The sequence below is a fragment of the Nannobrachium achirus genome, assembly GCF_963921795.1.
Source record: "Nannobrachium achirus genome assembly, chromosome: 20".
In the NCBI taxonomy this organism is placed as follows: Eukaryota; Metazoa; Chordata; class Actinopteri; order Myctophiformes; family Myctophidae; genus Nannobrachium; species Nannobrachium achirus.
The window spans coordinates 37692989-37715550 of record NC_137827.1 but is presented as its reverse complement, the minus strand read 5'-3'; the positions used below and the strand labels follow the sequence as shown (position 1 = coordinate 37715550).

General features: G+C 40.7%; 1 protein-coding gene across 1 annotated transcript in view; it reads right to left on the bottom strand.

The window, feature by feature from the left end:
• Nucleotides 1-8686: 8686 nt before the first annotated feature.
• LOC308306131 (putative phospholipid-transporting ATPase IA) overlaps nt 8687-22562 on the bottom strand; it is a gene marked incomplete at its 5' end in the record, with an annotated part of 59601 nt that continues 45725 nt past the window's right edge. Inside the window, 10 exons of the mRNA XM_080751030.1 lie at nt 8687-9424; nt 11438-11529; nt 12183-12275; nt 12620-12708; nt 13764-13871; nt 14107-14163; nt 14764-14825; nt 19474-19552; nt 21657-21779; nt 21880-21954. Of these exons, the coding sequence (XP_080607156.1) occupies nt 9339-9424; nt 11438-11529; nt 12183-12275; nt 12620-12708; nt 13764-13871; nt 14107-14163; nt 14764-14825; nt 19474-19552; nt 21657-21779; nt 21880-21954 (864 nt within the window). The 3' untranslated portion in view covers nt 8687-9338. The remainder of the gene's footprint in view (nt 9425-11437; nt 11530-12182; nt 12276-12619; nt 12709-13763; nt 13872-14106; nt 14164-14763; nt 14826-19473; nt 19553-21656; nt 21780-21879; nt 21955-22562) is intronic.

The following is a 22562-nucleotide window of genomic DNA, read 5'->3' as shown; positions in this document are numbered from 1 at the left end:
GCTTAATGTAGAGTCTAGCCACAGTAAGCCAAAAGCGAATGCGTCAGTAGGCGAGCTGTGTCTCTTGTGATCGGTGGGCTTTGAAAAGAAGACACCGGGAAGCAGGAGAACTTGAACTCTCTGTCCAGGGTTGCCTGGGCGCAGACCTCAGGTGGAAAGGGGTCGGCCCGGGACTGCGCCTTATGGGAGGTCCGAAAGACTCAAGTGAATATTCAATAGTTTGGAGAGACTTATTTCGGTGGGTAATCTTATTGGTAGCAAACCATCAACACAAGTGGATGCACACTATTTAGAATGTGGAGGTATTATGTATAGGGCACAATAATATACATTTTGCATCCAAATTATCACATACACTACAATTGTAAGTCAATTACACAGTCACGCCCAGACTTTAGAGTTGTATCTTTCTTTCACATCTGAAAGATTTATAGATTGTGTGGGTGGAAGTCGATCCTGCAGCAGGAACAGACGCTCATGACAAAGAGTCAATTATACCACTGGAAGTGCTGAAATTTTATGAAATTACGAACTGTGACTATGGAATGGAGCACATTTTGCATTGTTTTGATGGACACTACAGAAGCCACAACATTTCAACACTGTCTGTATGACAGTCAAGGACCTATCAAGTGGTTTTGAGAGACATTTCATTTTCTGAGTGCAAGTTTTTGGGGGAGCTTGTTTTGACAACATTCTAATCTGTTACAGACACACTGGAACTGTTCTTTTCGTGCCACGGTCAAGGACACATGACCACCAGCTCATTGTTCAGCACAGGACTATCAAGATAAGATTGATTTCTTGCCTAATCATTTTGTAGAGTTTTCGCGTGTGAAAACAAAATACATTTTTATCGCGCTGGGCGAACATAACACAATTTTAGACTCACACACATAAAGAGCGAACATATATACAGTATATCATTTTAAACATTTTTTCCTCTCCGTACATTTTAAGTTGTTTGAGAAGTCAGAATATTAGAGTGACATCTCATCATAGCTTAATCAAATAAGACAACCAAATACATGGGAGAAATTGTAATGTGTGGTGTGAAATAGAATGTCATTATCAGAATAATCTATCCGATATAATATATATTTCTTAAAAGAGACAAATTAAAAGGAGCAAAGAAAGTGTTTTCAGAGCACAAATAATTTGAAATTTAGTGGTGTGTGCTGGTGTTGGTACTCAGATAAAAACAGAAATAAAATAAAACTGAATTTACATTTGTGACACAAGTGAAACATAAACTTTAATTGAACTTTAATTTAAGTGTTGACATTATGCCGAAATAGTATTTTTTATAAAATAAGATGTCAGTAGAGAAAAAAAAATTACTTTAGATTTCTACAGGAAATGTTGATATCTATGGAAGTCTGAAATGTGAAGTGACCGGCAAAGGTCATACTACCTATAAAGTTAAATGATTATAAAGTGAATAAGTGAAAACGTAATTTGTAATAAATGAAGGGCAATAATAAACATCGTTCAGGGCATATTTATATAACACCATTTAGCAGCGGTAAAGTTATGTTGTTTAGTTTGAGTTAATCTTTTCATGAAATAGTGCCCATTTCTTTTTCCATTGTTACATAGGGACCAACAGCACAAGTTTATTATTGTTATGTGTTCTTGGAATGGAATTCCAAACAAGATAGAGGCCTGCAGTGGTTGAAATGTAACTGCTGATATTTTTACTCAAATAAGTACATTTGGTGAAGTTTTCTGTCCCACAGCTAATAAGATATGACTTATTATTTTATTTTTATTTGAGAAAGTGGGCATGTTTAATTAAGTTCATAAGTACATACATTTGTACATTTAGATGGGAGCTTTTCAGTGTGCCGAAAAGCGGACATTTTGCGACTTTGAAATAATCTACAGTGAATTATATGCATTTGTTCTTTTTCCAATCAGCCCATTGGTTAGTGACTTTCATTTGACTTTGACTCAGACTAATTTTTACCCTATTCGCTACTCGAACGACTGAGCAGGCAGGTAGGGAAACGGACATATTTAAAGGTTATAATAATATATTTTTTTCTTGTAATAATGCCTTTTCCTGTTTGATATATCATGGATTCAATCATTAACCTGAACTTTACTTTTATTCCCAGTGACCACTACGGGGCAATGATCAAATTAATAACCATATACTGCAAGTTCTTTCGAATTTTGATTTACAGGGGATTTGACAGAGGACGCTGAGCAGTCCAGCATTTTGTATGCCTTTTAACCTCAATTCTTTTACAGAGAAAGCTGAATTAGGTAAATTGTCCTGTGAAAGGCACAGGAAGTTATTTTGTGTTTCCAATTACATCTTGTGTGTGCTAATTGAATAATGCAAATTAATTAACCAGCTTACTAACCTAACTAAACAAACCCAATCATATTAATTCTGAAAAATGATTATATACAGTATGCATGCAAAAGTGGCTTTATGAGCTATGTTCATCAGTTTGTTTGACAGCGAGGGCCCAGCAGAGCAAAACAACACTCTGCATGTTAGTGTGCAGTAAATGGCTGAAAAATAAGGATCAGTCCTGATTAGAGCTTCAAATATGAATGAGGCTGGCATTGTGAATCTTCTACCAATCCAATGGAAATACATGTTTTCCACATGACGTGGGAAGTTTGAAAAGGCACACCAGTCACCAGAGATATGAATCGTCTGGGCTGGATGCAGTTGAATATGCCTTGCAGTTTCGAGCGTTGTTTTCGTGTGGAATATATCGTTGGGTACCTGTTATTCCTCTTGCTGGCTTGTTTGAAGACAAAGGAGAAACAACCGTTGTTTAACCAGTCAGTGAGATTTTGAGGAAAAGGGGGGCTGCAGGTTATTAAACCTCGCCCCGGTTTTCCGGTCTCTTTCCTGAGAAGTGCAAAGAAGGGTGATGTCACCCTTGCCTCTGTTTCCAAACGTGCATGGAGATATCGTTGGAATATATCGGTCAAAATGGAGATACCTTCTTGTTCTTTTCCGTCCGAAACGGAATATGTTGTGACGGACAGTCATAACATGCATGGACTCTGATCTTTTTCAAAAACTCTTCTATACACACACACACACACACACACACACACACACACACACACACACACACACACACATACACACACAAAAAAAACAGAAAGGTGGTGTCCCTTTTCCCCCCCTTCCCTTCCCACTTACACACACACACACACACACACACACACACACACCCCGGCCCCACCCCCTTTCCCAAGTCCCATTATGTTTTTTTATTTTTGAAACATTCACACTACACATACATGTTGTTGTTTGAAGGCTGATGTTTGTCAATTGATAGCGATCAATGATAATAGACACTCTTGTGTACCTGACTAGCAGGTCACGGCTCGATTAAAATGGTGGTATAACGAGGGTGATGGGTGACTTTGCCCTGCAAGATAAAGCAGGTTTAGACCTCATCCACAAATGCGTCGATCATTATTGAACCACGATCAACTGACATTCAGTTTTATTAATTTGTTTTGTTGTGATTAGTGTTTTGTGCTTTGTTTGAATAGTTCATGTACCAATTTTTCCCAATGATGACTTTGATGAGGTATTTTTTTTTCCATTAGATGACATTCATTTATTATTTTTCATTAGATGTTTTAGAAAGATTGTATTTAATTATCAAAAAAAAAAAAAAAAAAAAAAATACAAGTAAAAAAAAGGGAGGAATTGCAGTAGATTAGAGTTTATCATGATTGATTATGTATGACGTTATAGAGTAGATCATGTATTCATTGATTATATTAATATCTAGGTCTGTACAGTATGATGATACTAATACTTGATAGTTAGGAGTCGAGAGGCCTTCAGTAGGCCTCAGTAACTATTGTTTTGCTAAAGCCTATCTTGTTATGGTACAGCCTGTTCCAGAGGCCTTGAAGCCACAGTATAACTCTAGTGTTTGACCATTCTTCTGGGCAGAACTCTTTTACCACTGCCCAGAGTGTTAATTGTACTTCTGTCCATGATATCATGTTATATATAAACTTGACCACACCACCACCTAATATACATTGTCTTGTCTCCTCATTTCTCATGATTATTGATTGATCTGAATTCCACCACAGTACCCTAGACATGATTCGGCCCTTGGGGAAAACTAATTGGGGAACCCTGCAGTACAGGCTCCACTGCTGTCCTTTGCAGCGTCGACAGCCATGACATCACACATTTTGCGGATTCCCTGTAAACTCGCCCCTTTAGATGGAAACGCAAGGAGGACAGTTTCAAGGATTTTCATTCTGAGAGGAGGTTTTTCTTTTTGAAGCGGTGAAAGCCGCTTCCAAGGAGTGGCTTTATGTGTTCATGTCCATATATGGTCATTCCAGTCCAGAATGAACAGGTTTTATCTGTCCTGTACATGTGTGTCCCGTTCATGTCCATATATGGTCATTCCAGTCCAGAATGAACAGGTTTTATCTGTCCTGTACGTCCAGAATATGTGTGTAACGTCCGTCCCGGTCTGATGATTGGATGATTAAAAATGTCCAATGAGACCATACTTTGAGGATTGGTCAAGCTTCACATGACAATTCGGCCCTCCAGATAAAATCATTCATTCATTCAGAATTGGAAGAATGTATAGATCACAGAGTTCATAGCTCTAGAACACATAGAATAAAAGTTCACCGCTTCACTTCGAACCAAGGTTTGATTTTTCAACGCCCGAAAATGCTGTTGTCGTTTGAACGGAAGGCATAACTGACATTTAATTTTGGCGTTTTTTCGTGGAAACAGCGTTTGGCCAGGTTCCACAAATACATATTTGACAATTTGGCCAATCTTTGACCGATTTTTATAGTTTGTTGATTACTTTTGATGCAGTAATGGACTGGTCTTATTTAAACTTTTTAAGCTCATAGATGGTCACTTTACTGTCATCTAGGGACCACCCACCACAAGCTGCTTTATATACCGGTATATACAGTATAAATATATATATAAACCACTCCTCCGGAAATCTACATTCCATTTCAAATGGAAATTGATTTCCGGGAGATGGTTCACAAGGCTTGCCCTCAATCATTACATTAATTATGACATTGCTTTGCGGGGCAACTAATTGTGATCAATGATGTATGGAAACATGAATTAAATCTTACTATAATTATAGTTCTGCAATGTTCAATCAGTTTTGAATATTTTGTCCACATCACAAATGAACGAATCTTTCCAGGTACTTTATTGACAGTGAAATAAATATGCATGGCCGTGAAAGACACAATTGGACGGCAAACCATGCAACAAATAATGCAGCATTAGAAATTTACATTAGTAAAACCTGTCATTAAAAACAGAACCCAAGACGCCACTGACAGAGAGATATAGTCAGTTGGACGATGGAATGAAAAGGGATTTTGTATTAAAATGCCATTTATCCTGTAAAGTTCACTTTGTTAAAACGGTTGGTACTGCAATAACACCTGGAGTGTAGAGTCAAGACATTCATAAATGGTAAAATACTAGTCTACTACCCATTTAAACTGTTAGATGTTCAAAAACACATTCTTAATAAGCAGCATCACAGGGTCTCAATTTCAAGTAGGAAACATAGTGGCGGGAAGTGTGATATGTGTAGTTGTGTACTGTATGTGCAGTGGGGGCCTGTAGAAGTGCATTTAAATCTGATGAGTATCTGTACTTTACTGTACATAATGTGTCAGCGTGTCGTGAGCTTGTAGTCACTAACTTTATGATATATTAATTTGATTTTGAAAAACCTAAATTATTTTGGAAAATGTCTAAATATTAATTCATGGGTTTCATTTGTAGTCCTACAACAGCCATGTTGAGGACCAACACAGGTGTTCTGATTGGCGAAGAACATTAGTTCTATGCCAATCAGACAAATTGAAACGCCTGTGTTGGTCCTCAACATGGCCGTTTAGGACTACAAATAAAACCCATGAATACAGCAAGCAATGCATTGATATAAAAATGAAAAAGTGTACATTTTGTACTTTTGAACACTTTAGCAATTACTCCAGTGCTTTAACTCGAACACCAATTTGACAGAGCAATTTTCATTATGCTTTGAATCAAGTACTGGTCTGGGGCTGAATACTTTGTGATATCAAGATCGTCTGAGAAATAATCACAAGTAGCTTTTAAAGAACCATACCGCTGTCGGGGAAATCACGTTCTTTCGAACGACCATCATTTCGACCGGAGGGTTAGCGACTCGGGTTAGGGTGAGGGTTAGAGTCGGGTGTCGAAAAGATGACATGTAGTAACAGCTCCCACCGCTGTCTATACGTCATTGTCTATTCAGAGCTTTGGCAAAACATTGCACGTTACAGGCTTTATTATCAGAGTTCAGGTTTGTAAACTTATATTTTCCTTTCTCTCTCTCTCACCAAAACAAAATCTCTTTGTTTTTTCAGTAAAAAATGGAACCTTTTGTCCAGGGACTATTTCCAGCGAAAGCTTTGACCACTTAAACCCCCAGCATCGTATCACCGGCTTGTCGATCTATATTCAGCGAAAGCTTTCCCCGAAATAACAGAGAATTTTAAACACACTAGTATAGACCCCTGAGGGACTCCGCTCAACCAGACAGTATATGGGGTTAATATGGACGGTAGGATTCATGTGGTTTAAATGCATTAGATGCAACAAAAACATAAAAGTATTTTCATACCATACAGACATGAATGGAATACAACGGCTTTCCTCGAAAATCTAACAAACTACGGTATGCTTTGTAAAATGGTCGGCAGTAATGTCAAGTATACCGTGAGTCGTATGGCTCTTTTCGACTATGAAGGGTAAAACCCAGAACCTTCCATAACCTGAAACTTTCCAGAACCTGCGTTCTGTGATGTTTTTGTTTTGTTTCCATTATAACCAGTCAACCAGGGTGGAGGTGCGTCATAAAAAATAAAACAACAAACTCAATTAAAAGCGGAAAATAGACAATTTACAAGTTCACAAGCTCTGCAAGTTCTCAGTTCTGGGTTCCCAAAGCTCAACCCATTCAGGCCAGGAACACATTTTAGTGTATTACAGTGTACAGCACATTATGTCAAACTCAATTATCTTCGGCCCGCGGGATGATATTTAATTACTATTAGAACTGGCCCACTGGCCACTGGTATATTGCACATGCAATGCCTGGGACCCACATGAAAGTCCAACATCTTACCCATCAGACCAAAGGGATATCTCTATGGACTGGGGGAGATATTAGACTTTTGATGCCATCAGGCTGATGCATGTGTCACTCTGTTACACATGCACCACCATAATACTACAAGTCCCACAATTCACTGCTAGTGCGTATCGAGGGCCCCACAAGCCCGCGTTTGAATAAACATTGAACCAGTCCGGCCCTCGATTTGTGCCATGTTTTAAATTTTGGCCCCATGTGCATTTGAGTTTGACATCCCTGATGTACAGTATGTAGCAACACATTTGTTTTTGTAGGCAGATTTTTGAATAATATTGTTTTTTCAGAAAACTTCGGTCAGGCCTAAATGGGTTAAAGGAGACATCTACCTGCTTTAGTCGATTTTTTTCATAGCTGCCCCTGTTGCTAGATTTCGGCTGCCCCTGTTGCTAGATTTCACGGGCTCTCTCATAACTAACACAGTGGATTGTCCTTAGGCTAGTGCGGTCATTTCTTGAGCTTCAAAGTTAGTATTTTTTTATTGAATTGTGTTTACACAACGTCCTGAGACGAACCACACCGCTGTTTTGACCTCACAGGCACCCTTACTTGTCAAACAGACCCCTCCCTCCCTCCCTTTCTAGCCTCTCCTCTCCCTGCTCTGGTGCAGAGCAGAAGCCGTTTGACAAGTAAGGGTGCCTGTGAGGTCAAAACAGCGGTTTGGTTGATCTCAGGACATTGTGTAAACACAATCCAATAAAAAAATACTAACTTTGAAGCTAAAGAAATGACCGCACTAGCCTAAGGACAATCCACTGTGTTAGTTATGAGAGAGCCTGCGAAATCTAGCAACAGGGGCAGCCGAAATCTAGCAACAGGGGCAGCTATGAAAAAAATCGACTAAAGCAGGTATGAAGGGGTATGATAAAAGGCAGATTTAACCCTATATGTGTTTTGGTCTGGATGACTCCTTTAAGTGCGTCCTGAGCAGCGCCCCAATTAGGGTCTGAGAACCGTATCTGAAACAGAGAAGGAAATAAATCCAGAACCTGGCATGGCACGGTTCAAAGTTCTTGTAGTCAAAAAGAGCCAATAGTCAAGAGGATAAACATGCCAGATGGTCGTTATGTGGTCCTTTAAACACTTCCTCAGACATTAAATACATGTTCAATAGTAAAAACATTAGTGCATTAAACAAAGACAAAACACTTGTTGTAAATGTACTTTGTCCCTTCTTGTTGCGTAGCAGTGATGGGCAGAAAACACAGTGGCTTTTTTTTTCTTGTTCTTCTTTCCCAGCTCAAAATGAATGCACTTAAACCCATGGGAAGGGGGGGGAGAGCGTACCTATGTTCCCTCAGCCCTGTCTTGCCTCACCCTTAACCCCAACCCAACATAACTCTCCAGTGGTTTTCAATCCTTTCATTTCAAGAACCCTGAAGCCCGTATCAGAGTCTACGGTGGAGACCTATCCACCGTAAATTTGAGGTGGAAAGCTTTCCACCTCAAGTCAGAAAATAAGTGCAGGCCATCATAGTCACTGCCCACGGTGAAGTCCTTTACCCTGTCTAGACCGGTTCAGGTCGACCAATCAGTGAACGGGGTGTAGAGCCTGTCTGTCTGATAGTAAAAACAGAGAGATGTGTTGGGACTCACGGTGGAAAGCAGCTCTCCACCGTGAGGAATGATGTAACGTTGTAGTTTCATGACTCAAAAAGACTCGAAAAGACTACACCACAGTGTAAAGCCTTCCACCGCGGACCCGACTATGATACAGGCTTCAGTGTGATATGCATCGATACCATTTTCAATCTCTGGGTAAGCTATACAATCCTAACTCTGAGAGTGTACAAAATGGACCCAGGGTCCATTTGGTTCACTCCAAGAGTTACATACCCATAACTCCCCACTTTGAGAACCAAAAACCGTGACCACTAAACCTAACCCCAACCCTAAAATGAGGGAACAGGGCTGACCCCCCAGGACAGGAAGGGGTCATCGAACGAGCGAGAGAGAATTAGAACACAGTGCAGGATTTTGTCTCTTATGTAAAACCTTTAGTCAGGCAACTCTGCCATAATCATTCAATAAGAAGAACCACTTAAAGGGGGACATGAAACCTCAGGAACGTGGGTCTTCATGTGGGTTTGGTGGCGTGGCGTGTGGAACCATAACTTCCACTGGGTTTTGGTGAGTCATGGAGCTTCACATAGGTTTGGTCGTGTCGTAGGAGCGGATCACATCCGACTGGGAAACGGCTCCGTTTTCATCCTGAGAGAAGGCGTATCCGTCTGCACGACAAACAAGACTGCGCGTTAAAATTCATTCCACAACCACGCGTAGAGAGGTGACTTCCATTACAATCAAACCTGCCAATGACAACTATCGAAACATACTATGTGACACAACGTAGACACTAGATGGTCTCTGAATTCTCTTTACATTTCCCCCCATTTCATCAAGAAACCTGCATAGATTGACCCAGCCGTAGATTGACCCTACCTTTTTTATTTACATATCTACTGCATAGTACTGTGTTCTATTCGTCTGTCATTCAATGTTATATGAGATACTTTAATGGTTTCCTGTGGAAATAAGTTTAGTCTTTTCATGGATCTCCTTTTAGTAGACCTTGTACCAGTGAACTGTACCGTCATGCAACTGTACCTTTTCCTATGCAAACTTCTAATAAAGTCTTCAATCAATCAATCAAACCTACCAACCAGGAGTTCGAATAAATCTTGTAGACTGGAATCCACACAACCAGAGTTAAGGTCTGGTAAACAAGGTGGGAGGACAGAAAACAAGTGGATCCACACGACCATTATTAAGAACGGATTTGGGACAGAAGACTAGTAGTCTGGATCTATCATCTACCTACTGTAGGTCACAATCTAACTGATCTTTACACACAGGGGTTAAGGCTGCAGCATACCCCAACCGAACAGGAACGTTTTCCGGTTTTGAAAAGGGCTCTCAAAAAACGAAGGTGGTTCGACAAGGACAAAAGTGTTTTATACTGCTTCACGACTCCAGTCATTCTGCCTGGATCTCCGCTCCGCTGTTTATTTTCATCAATCAAACCCATTTAGGAGTTAGGACGGGAACCCCTTTTGGGCTAATGCCATCTATGGTTGTTTGTAGAAACTTTCAGACTGGTGTCCAGTGCAGAAGACATGTACAGGGAGCAATGGTGTACAGGTTGTGATGTTGTAAGGTAAGGAGGCTCAATACAAAAAGCCAAGATATTCATTATTTTTAGTTATGCAAAGAGAGATTATCCACAGCAAAACATATATATAATAATAATCATAACAGTACATGGTACTGTACGTTGCAGGGAAATAAAACAACATAAATCACGAGTGCATCGAGTATTCTGTCATAACTTTGTTACAATATCAACAAAGTCCTGACAGTCACTGCCGGCGTGACATAATTTTGTTCTTGCCGTCTACCCTGTCAGAACCAAAGTTGGGACGTCGGTTGGAGTATGCTGCAGCCTTAAGTCTACCTACGTCACCATCTCCTGTAAAAACTGACCTTCAGACTGGGAATGACAGAGTCATCCCTTGCATGCCTGTCAGCGGACGGGGGAAAGAATGGCATTGTGGGTAAACGCAGTCACACTGTATTCACGTATTGGGCAAAGCAGTGGGAATGTAGTGCATGTGATGGTTTGATGGTTCTGCCCGATGAAAGCACCATGAATGACCATCACAGCTGTGTGTGTGTGTGTGTGTGTGTGTGTGTGTGTGTGTGTGTGTGTGTGTGTGTGTGTGTGTGTGTGTGTGTGTGTGTGTGTGTGTGTGTGTGTGTGTGTGTGTGTGTGTGTGCGTTGCTATACTTTCAGTATGCTCGTAGAATTTGAGAAATAGACATTGTGAGGACAATCAGGAGAAGATTCAGGTTGGATTAGGATGAGTCCTTTAGAGGTTAGGTTTAGGAGTTGGGCCGCCAGGCATCCATGCCTATGTGGCAATGCCTAAGTGGTATGCCCCTGGACCAGTAGGCCAGCGGGCGCCCTTCTTTTCCTTTTTAAAGATATTTGAAAGCCATTATTGATGTATACAGTATATAAACATGAAATGGGGAGAGAGAGACAGGGAGAGACACGCAGCAAAGGTCTTTGGGATCGGGACTCAAACCCACAACATATTGGAGCACAAGTGCCCAGACCAGACTAGGCCAGCGGTCCGGGCCAATTATTTTGCCTAAAATGTTGATGTCCTAATACGTGTGTGTGTGTGTGTGTGTGTGTGTGTGTGTGTGTGTGTGTGTGTGTGTGTGTGTGTGACACTCACGCAGCATGTTTTGTTGGATATTCTCTGTGTGACAGGACGTGTCAGAGGTTCGTCTAAAAGCATTCTTCAGACGCAGTGCTCGTTCCGTCAGGCTGTCAACACGACACAGACAAGACAAGACAAGGCCAGACGGGGTTAGACTGTCCTAAACGTGACGGCACGAGAAATACATCTACTGTACTGGTGGAAAGAGTAACACAAAATCCTGTTACTTGTCTTTAACATTACCAGAGCCTAGAGTTCTAGACCACTGATTATTAGGCTACCCATTGTTTTGACCTGCCGATATTTTGCCCAAACCTTTCTAATCTTCTAATCAATTTGCAAAGCCTAGCAACGATGTAAATTAGTCTCACATAGCCAGACAACTATTCCACAATCTCCGAATGCTATGTAGAGTATGGAACTACAACTCCTGAACGGTGAGTAATGGAAGCAGCAAGAAGAAACAGCAAGCTAAATATGCTTAAACAGCAATCTAAATATGCTTTAAATATTTATATTAGGATAAATGTGCGCGATGTTAAAACGAAACAGAAGTGGGGAGGAGGCTTCACGTCTTCCCAGACTGTATGACGTGAGCATTTCCAAAACGCAGGAGTCAACAGTTTGGCCACGCGAGACTAATGTAAATTAAACCACATAGTCCAAACACGTCGACTTGTATTAAATCCACCCAACACACTGACTTGCATCAATCATGCTGCGTATTATACCGTATGTGCTGGTTTGTGAGGTCTGTCACCTTTTGCTGAGCACCACAGTTCCTGGGTCCTGAGAGCTGGCCTCCAGTTCCTGTACCTCATCTAGTAGGGTCTTCCACACAGCCCTCCTCACCCTGGTAGGAGAGAGAAAAACATTTGTGTGAACATGTGTAGGCTATTTGTGTTTCTTTTTTTTGTGTGAAACATGCATCACTTGCCTTAGTCGTATGTTTTGCATATGTTTCATGGTTTTCAGGGAATATCACTATGCTAAGAATGCTTGACTGGACAATAAAGGAGACGTTACACCCAAAGAGGAAACAGTCCACACACACGCAAACTGCAGAAGACAGCCCTTTACACCTCTACAGAAGGTCTCTGCTCCTTCGAACCGATCCAGATTCAATCAAAGTGAGGGAGTATTTAGACAGTATTACGAGTATTCAGTGAGAGAGTATTTAGAGAGTATTTAGCTCACACAGAGAAGAGCACGTCCAGTAGCAGTGATGTGATGGGGATGAGGATCAGAGTCATCCAGAACACGCCACAGGTGTACATCACCCCTGCCTGGAACACAAAACATAGAATAACCATTACATTTTTTTAGTCATCGAAAAACCGGCAAGTACAAGGAATAGCGTTGTGAACTTGAGAAAGTGAGCAAAGAAAATATGTTCATACGTTGCCACACAGATATTTTACAAAAGGATATTAAAAAGATGCACATAAATGGCAGTGTATGTATTTAGCAGTGTCTCATATGGATGGTTGGTATGGATGTTGTGTATTTCAGTGGTTCTTAAAGTGGGGTCCAGCTAAATGTGTTAATACAGCATCACAACCTTTTTAACCCCTTCATCCATATTTTATATACGTATGTTGGCTATTCAAAAATAGATGTACAAGCTCACATCATGTCACTCACATCATGTAACTTTGTGCCGTGCTGCATTTTGTACATCTGCTATATTTTGGACATTCTTGAAAAAATCTTTAAAGTGTTTCAAAATGTTCAATTTTTTTCTTTTTCTTTTTACATAAATCTTCTCTTCTGGAGGTTCCTGGCACAAAACATTCTCAGATAAGGGGCAGCGCAGCCAAATATATATCCATTTGGCGGTCCTAGGCATGAAAACGTTTGAGAAATACTGGTGCATTTGGTAGTATTTGAAATGGATGGTTGGGATCGGCCCCCCTACCTCTCTGATCTTCTCCAACATTATGTCCCCTCCCGTTCCCTCAGGTCCAGTGAAGCCAACCTCCTCGAGGTCCCCAAGGCTAAGTACTGTACTGTACCTGGGGGGACAGGGCTTTCTCTGTTGCTGCCCTCTCCCTCTGGAATGCACTCTCCAACCACATTAAATACAACCCTTCCCTCGCTTTCTTCAAAACCACACTCAAAACCCACCTCTTTGGGATAGCCTTTCCTGAGTTAAGATGTCCCCTGGCCCCAACCCATGCTTAACCTTTTATCATTTTAATCTACTGTAGTAATTCTTTTTGTTTTTTTTTATGAATAAAATTGTTTCCTTTTCATCTATGTAAAGTGACTTAGAAACATGCTGTGTAAATCTGAGCTATTATTAGTTTGTGTACACAGTGTGTAACCGTGTGTAGTGTACCTCTCCAGGCATGTCGGGTGCGATAGGGACAGTCGGCCACAGGTTGGAGTAGAGCCAGAAGAAGAGCAGCCAGAGGCCCACGCTGCCCCACAGAGAGATGTGGCTGAACTGTGGAGGGACACCCACACCCACACCCACACACACACACACACACACACACACACACACACACACACACACACACACACACTCTTTGAATTTGAGTTTATTTCAATTGTTTGTTTTAACAGCCCACAAATTCTCAGTGTGCTTTTACCCAGGTTAAAAATAAGAAATACACAGTTATTAGCATTTTAAGTAACACAGACAATGACTCCTTGACTAGGTGGTCATCCTAACTCACCACGGTCCATGACGACATCTCCAGGCCAGCTTTCAGACACACAGTGACCACCACACACTGCAGGGAGGCAAAGAGTCACACCACATGAAAACCGGAGCCACCATTTTGGACATGCCATTATACTGTAGGTGGAAATGGTCACATCTAGGTCTACTGTAACTGTGTGCATAATTACGCCTGTGTCATGCAGTGAAAATAGGCTCACTGCAGTAGGCTCACTGCATGACATAGCCCATCTACAAGCTCGACTGTAATCTCTCGAGACAGCCTCAGAGTCGCTAAGAGAGACAGGCCGAGTGGGCGTCGCCCTTGCTTTGATGATGTGGTTCCCAGATTGGCTCGACTGTGACACTTTGTGAGCTTGTAAGTGGGATATCTTCACAGAGCGACACAGCGTTATACAGTATAAATCAGGCGCAAGTGATTAATTACTGAAAAGTCTCTTGTTGACCAAAACGCTGAATGTTTATTAGGCTGAACACGTGCATTTAACTGTACCACAATTCCACCATGCCTGCAACATATTTACCACAAAATGTTTTTTTTTTCTCTCGTATAACAGTGTACTTACTGTATAAACCATGTTCCCTAGCAGGAGGTAACAGTGTACTTACTGTATAAACCATGTTCCCTAGCAGGAGGTAACAGTGTACTTACTGTATAAACCATGTTCCCTAGCAGGAGGTAATCTGACGTCCTTCCATTCCATGACACTGTGTCTGCAAACATAGAAATAATTCTCTCAGTTCAGTTGGAGCCAAACGTGCGTTTGTGGCATTCTGTATCGGGTGCCCTGCTTTTACATTGCAGGCACTATAATTAGGGCTGTCACAATTATGACATTATCGTCCAATCGCAATTATTTGAGGTAATCACAATTATTTTGCATAATCGTCATAATCGTTTCCATGTTGAGAAATGTTAATATACTTTCAAAAAGTAGTGGAAATAGGCTTGTAGATCGGCTATTTCCACTAGCTTGTAGATCAGCTATTTCCACTATCAATGTTCTATTTTAAGTATAAAGTTGTCAAATATGTCGGTAAATTCTTTGTACATTTAAGTTAAGTGTCATAATTTCCAGGTGCAACTTCAAAGCCTAAAAGACAAACAGAAATGTAATTGTCAACGACAAATACACAATTAAATTGTTAATCGCAATTATTTGAGTGACAATTAATCGCCATGTAAAATGTCATAATCGTGACAGCCCTAACTATAATAGACATTTTAGAATGCCCAAATAATTTCTGTTCTATTATTTGTATTTGAACCAAAGCTCCAGTCCACACCAATGAAACTCCTTGCAACTGCCCTTGGGATTAATGGTTGCAAGTAGTTGCATGTTGCAAGAGTTCCATGTTGCAAGGAGTTGCATGTTGCATGTTGCATGTTGCAACTTCACCCTGACTGGATAGTGGAGCCAACCAGTGTCCAGGCACCTACCCGATTGCATTCATAGGAGAAAGTGGCCTTTTTATGCCTAGATATGTTATCTCTTGCCGCCCTGCTCTCATTCAGTAGCTGGCTAATTCTGTTTCCCTCTCCTGGTGAGCCTGGTTCTAGCAACAAACAAGGGAAATTGCATCTTCAATTCCAAAAGTCTTCAGAGTATAATCATGGGTATCGAGTGTCGACCAAAGTAACAACAATACAAAAACTCTTAACAACGCTCAGCAGCTGAAGGAAACGGTCTACTCTAGACCCCTATCAGCATGGTTTCAGAACATGGCTAATATTCTTTCCCTTCATTTCTTTGAGCAGTATATAGCCTTGTCTGTAATCTGTATACATCTATCTCATGCACGTCACACCCAACAATGTTAACATATTTGGTTCTGCTTTTACTGCATTAGTCTTCCTCTTTTGTGACTTCTGTTCTCCAACAATGAATACAACACATGCAGTTTGAAGATTTTGAACAATGAGTGAGGAGGACGTACACGTATACGCCACACCAGACCTGACAAAGGTGAGCTATGGCCGAGGAGAGAGGGAGCGGGACATGGAGGAGGGAGGAGAGAAGGAAGACAGGGGAGAGTGGGAGGAGAGGACAGTAGATATCTATGTCACTGCAGACGACCTTCTCCCTGACCCTGGGACACAGCAGGATGCTGTCCAGAAGGACCCAGCGCGAGAGCAGAGCGGAGGTAAAATAAATGTTACAAATGATTAACTAACACTCATGTCACGTAAGAGCAGTGATGTAGTGATGTGTCAGGAGAAGTGTCTATACTACAATTCTGGAGTTTATTTTACTGAAGGAATGTATCGTTGTAATGTAACACAAAACTCAACATTCAAAACTGAGTGTTTGTTATCTAAAGTCAAGTGTGGAAAACTGAAATTAACACTGTGAGTGAGGCGGGCTGCTATTCTAAATGTGGGTAAACCTGTGTGTGGGTAAATGTGTGTGTGTGTGTGTGTGGGGGGGGGGGGGGGGGGGGGCACATTAAGCAATGTGTGGATGTGTGTCCCCGAGCAAGACTCTTAATCCAATTGTTCCCTGATGGCGCTCACAGCTCCTAGTACGGGTAAATGCAGAGGACAAATGTCACGTATTTGAAAGTATACAGTGGCAAAAAAGACCACCTCAAGGAGTGGGGACTATTCTATTCTATTAATGTTATACTCACTATTAAAATGTTATATCTTCACTCTTCATTCCCCTTCTCATATCTCCATCACAGTTGCCCCTATCCATGCCAAACGTTGCACACACACTCCTTGGCTGCAAAACCACAACCTCCACCCCTCATTTCTCACATGGCCCTCTTCTAGTGCCACCATGAGGCCGATTCTTGCAAAACACATGCTCCTAAAAATGTGGCCCTAAAATCACGCAAATCGGTACACAGTATGTCTAGCTAGACTCATGTCATCAACATGGATCTGTCCCATTCAGCGCCACCATCAGGCCGATTTTTCAAACACATTTTTGGGCACTGCTCCTACAGATTTTGCACTAAAATCACGCAAAGCGCCACACAGTATGTCAACAGTCATGTCATCAACATGGATCTGTCCCATTTAGCGCCACCATCAGGCCGATTTTTACATGCGACCTGACGGTCGCTTATCTCCCGATTAGGGAGTGTTACTGGTAAATAATATTATTACAGACAAAAAGCTTTGTTCCCAGGCTTTTCTCATCTCACGCAGAAAAAGCCTGGTAATGAGCTAGGACAGAACGAGTCTGTCATTTCCATATTTGGCCAAGGTTTTAACCTTTAAGTCAATGGTGCTGAAAAACATACACTATTTGTTATCTGCCAGAAAGCATCATAACTTGTAAAAAGGTGTACTTTAAAAGTAACCTCATAGGTTTGTTGTATATTTTTCAGGCTCTGGTGAGTCAAAGAACAACCTTTACAGAACAGCTGCAGTGTGTCTGGGGCTGCTGTGTGTTCTCCTGTCGGCTGTCATCATTGTCCTCCTGGTCATACACTGTGAGTATTACTCTATAAACAGTATCTTTACATGTTATAGTCCTGTCTCCCCCCAAACAGTAGTCTAATTGTCAAATGAAAATGTACTATCTATCAGAGCAAAGTTGTATGTACTGTGAAGTCAACTTGTCAGTTTGTTGATTCTCCCTTTTGCAGTTACTCCTGAACGGCCTGCCCTTTGTAATACTAAAGTGATTAAAAACAAAACAAAACTTGACAAAGATCCAGATGCGTTGAGGAGGAAACTTTGTGGTCAGTGAGACATCACAGTTTTTCTTCATTGTTAGAATAATAGAATAATGTTCATAATTTATTGTTAATCTGAGCAAATGAAAGAAAAAACAGTTGCTAACTTGTGCTTTTGTTCTTAGCATTATATGGATGGCAGACATTTGGTAGAGTTTGTTATTATATCTCTACTGAACTTGGAGACTGGGCTGCTAGTGATAAATACTGTAGAGGCAATCAAACACTCCTGATGGTCATAAACAGCAAAGAAAAACAGGTATGGTTTGTGTGTGTGTGTGAGTGTGTGTGTGTGTGTGTGTGTGTGTGTGTGTGTGTGTGTGTGTGTGTGTGTGTGTGTGTGTGTGTGTGTGTGTGTGTGTGTGTGTCCTCTTATATGTTTGTGTGGTCACTGGTCAGTGTATGTTTATTTGTTGTAACCTAACTATTGTAGTTTGTAGCTTTGTAACCAGCAGCTTTTATTATGTCCAGGACTTTGTTATGAGTTTTAACAAGACAGTGTGGCTGGGATTGAAGAAGGAAGGAGTAAGAAACTATAAATGGGTAGATGGAACACCACTTCAACAGTAAGTGTGTTTTTCTTCTCCATTTCAACTAACGTTTTAATTCAATTTTACATATTTTTCTTTACTACTTTCTTTCTAAATGGAAATAAATATTACAATGACTGCTCCTACTTCTACAGGTACTGTGACCCAGTCCTTGGTGAGCCTAAAAACGGCAATTGTGTCGCGCTAGTGGCTGATGGTTCTAAAAACAAAACAGGATGTTACAAAAGAAAATGCTCAGACAAGAATCATTGGATCTGTGAAAGAGTTCTGTAGTGAAATCATCATTTTCCGATGTATTTGTACACCTGTTTACACATGATGGATTTGTTTACATGTTTGTGTTTGCTTTGTCTGCATTGTATTTTTCTACAAAGTATGCACTGTAGATGTTGCATTACAGTTGATATTCATGTTTTCATTATTTAGTTTAAGGGGAGCCTATAGTGTGACTCATCCATTTTCAAACCACGTTCATATAGTTCAGGGTGACATATGTAATGATGTCCATAGTGATGTGATGTGATGTGGTTTTGGGTTGCGGGTTGTGGGTAAGATCTCAAAATAAATGTTTTTTTTTACATACTGTATGTCTTCTCAAAGTGGGGTCAGGGGACCCCCCGGGTCCTTGGGAGGGTTCCAGGGGGTCCTCAGCAAAAGTAGTTAAAGTATCATCACAACCATCTTAACCACTTTATCCATCTATATGTTGGCTATTCAAAAATAGCAGATCTGCAAGCTCACAGCGCGATACTTTGTGCCTCGATGCGAGCTTGTACATCTGCTATTCGTTTTTGAAACTTTTGAATAATTTAGATTTTTTTTTTAACACTCATAATCTCTCCTGGGAGTCTCTGGCAAAATCATTTGCAGATGGGGGTCTGTGGCCAAATACAATTTTAATTTAGGGGTCATTGACTTGAAAAGGTTTGAGGACCACTGTTGTAGTGAACTTTCTAACTGAATGGTTAGTGAGCCCGCCTAGGACTTCGGAGGTCCCCGGTACAATTCCAGCACTCAGCAAAGTGTCTAAGTGTCCCTGAGCAAGACACCTAACCCCAAACTAATCCCTTGGTGATGCCTAATGCTTTTATGGCAGAGTTACAATGAAAACCTGGGTGTACCGTGCTTGAAGGCCAGCAGGGGGAGCCAGAAGAGAATGATGGAGTGGAGCAGGCCATTCAGACAGTGAGCTCCAAACACCTGCACAGAAGGAACACAGGCATGGGTGTTAACCACATGAAGCCTTGCTTCCCTAATCTGAGGGTGAACATTCTGTGAAAATAGCAGATTTACAAGATCACAATGCGTCCCAACCAGGGCAGGAATTTCAGGGAGGCCATGAAGGCCATGGCCGCCGTTGCCCCTCAGTTTGGCCTTGTGCCCCTCAAAAAATGGCATGCCCTGAGGCCACAGTGGCCTTAATACTCCAGCTGACTGTACCACTTATCCCTATAAATTTCTTTGCCTTTTTTTAATATTTTGGAAAACATTGTGTTACCTGTTTATTAAGCTACTACTATCTTTCAACCACAACTAATGACACAAGAGAATAGAAAATAGAGTTTGGCAAAAGACAAAAGAATAAAAAAACATTTGTTGATGGGACAATGAATTGCAAAAAACTATGCCGTGATAGTGAAGAAAGGGAACTTGGAAAAGACTCTTTCTGACAAACCACAAATCATTTGACTACTAGACGGAGGTGAAGCATTATGTATTTGTGTACCATGCAAGGAACTGGATGGATCTCTGTCAAGTATTAGCAAGATGGTGAAGAAAGAGAACTTGCGGACAAACCACACATCATTTGACGAGACATTTCCAGCAGACAGAGAACTGAGAAAAAGAAATAAACTAAGGAACTGGAATTTTAGAAATTCATTCTGAAATTTTGCCAAATATGATACAGTATATGTTCTTTTGTAAAATTATTGGACAGTTATTTTGTATGTCCATGACAAACATTATTTATCAAAATGTCCATCACAAGCTGACATGGTGACGACGACCCCTGTACATCGGCATGTTGTGAGATCAGCTATTTGAAATACCGCTATTAAAAAAGTAGTAGTAATAGTAAAAAAAAAAAAAAAGTTTAGTGATGTTGAACTAAACTAAACTGATATATGCATTTTTTAAGACCCCATCTTTAAACCAATGCAGTAAGTTTAACCCTTAAATTTAATTAAATTAAATTCATTATTTCAATTACGACTAAACCTTGTTTTATTTGATGGCCTTCCTGCCCTAGCATTTGGCCTTTGTGCCATCAAAAAAATGGACAAAGCCGAAGGCCAACTGGCCTTGCCCCTAAAAAGACGAAATTCTAGGCCTGGTCCCAACGCTTGTAGATCTGCCATTTTCGGTGAAGAGATCTAGGTATATATTTAGGCTTTAAGTAGTTAATCAAACTAATCGATTTAAAGGTCCAGCTAACTCATACTTTTTGGTTAAAATATAAGAACCTTTGTGTTCTAATGACGGTTTCTCAACCCCTGAGCCACTGCCGCTCTAAAACATTTAAGCAGATAAATGGGTACTCTCTCCTGTTAAGAAAATGTATTTTCAAAGAGCTGGAGAGATGTCTTCAACAGGGGGTCTGTGACCCCATTTAAGTGGTTAAATGTCTAAAAATACACATGAACATGAATCCAACATACACAGAGGATATTAAACATACGGTATTAAACGATATTAAACGATTGTTAAACAAGTCTATGAAAAAGTGTAATCTGCAACACAATTGTATACAACATGTAGTGGGGACTGGGGGTCCCTGCTTGGGGGTCCCTGCTTCATCTCTTTCTCAGCTAAGGGGTGCGTGGCCTGAAAAATGTTGAAGACCCCTGTAGCAATGAAGATTACTATCTGAACTAGAAAAGATGCAATTGGAAATTACAAGTGTGGTTGCTGACGGTTGCTGACGTAACTATATTCTGCAGTAAGCTAACTGTCATGTGAAGCTCGACAAATTGATTCCCTACTGATTCCCACTCCCATTGATTCCCTATTGATTCCCTATCCCGGACAGAAGTCTGTCGGTCAATTTCCAATGGCAGCGGAAAAGTTACCCTAGTAGTAAGGGTGTTGGGCAACCACACTAATAAAGAGCTTTAACTATCAAAAATCCTTTTGTAATATTTATATAGCAAATTTCTAGTCTTTTTGAACATCCAAAGCGCTTTACAATATATTTCACATTCACACTTTCACGCAATGACGGCGGAGGAAACCATGCAAGGCACCATGTGGTGAATTATTGAGATCCAGTATTATTGTTACAGGTAGATGAACATGGAGGTACCTTAGCGTTGAATCCCTGGGCGGTCTGAGAGGTCTTGTAGAGCTCAGGGTACTTCAACATGGTCTCTTTTTTGCAGCAGCGCTCAAATATGCCAAGAGCAAGAGGAGGCATGGCTGTGAAAATCTGTCACACAAAACACACACAATGTACAATGAGTAGAGTCAGTAGGTTAAGCACTAACCGTTAAAGAGTTTAAAAAAAATAATAATAAAAGATGACTTACCACATTGTAGAGTCCGATACACCAGCGTTCAAACAAGATCTGTCCAGAGAAACCGTTTACGATGGCAAACCAGATCTGCAAACAAACCCCCAAAAAGTTACCTTTGTTACTTTAAAACCAGACCCAGAAGGGTCCATTTCTGTGCATGCAGTCTGTGCTGAGAGAGAGCACACACAAACAACTGGCTTCATGTCATAACAGAACTTATATTTTGGTTAACCTCTTGGATATATCACCAAGAATATTAATATTGATGTATTGTGTTCATAATTATATATACAGTATGCCCCAGGCCTGATGTCACGTTGATTTACTTCAATTTACATATGTACTGTATGTACCTTGGCACAATATTAACGGAAAATCTGACGTAAGGCGTAAACTAAGGATCATGTCGTCTCTGTCGGGTGGAAACCTCATATGTAGAAGCAGCACGTTTCCAGCTTGTAGATATTTTACCTTTGATGCTTTTGTGTGACACTGTAGGATGATCAAGTAGGGCTTTAACTTACGAAAAAACACAAAAAGTTAAAATATGGAGATAAAAGGTTTCTGCCTGACAGCAACGATATTAATTAATTTCTCTATATTGTGCTCTGAGCAGCTGTAACGATTTAACAACTTGAGCAGCTCTGATGACCACTGCAGTACTACAGTATGTTCTACTGTATATTGAAGCGGTA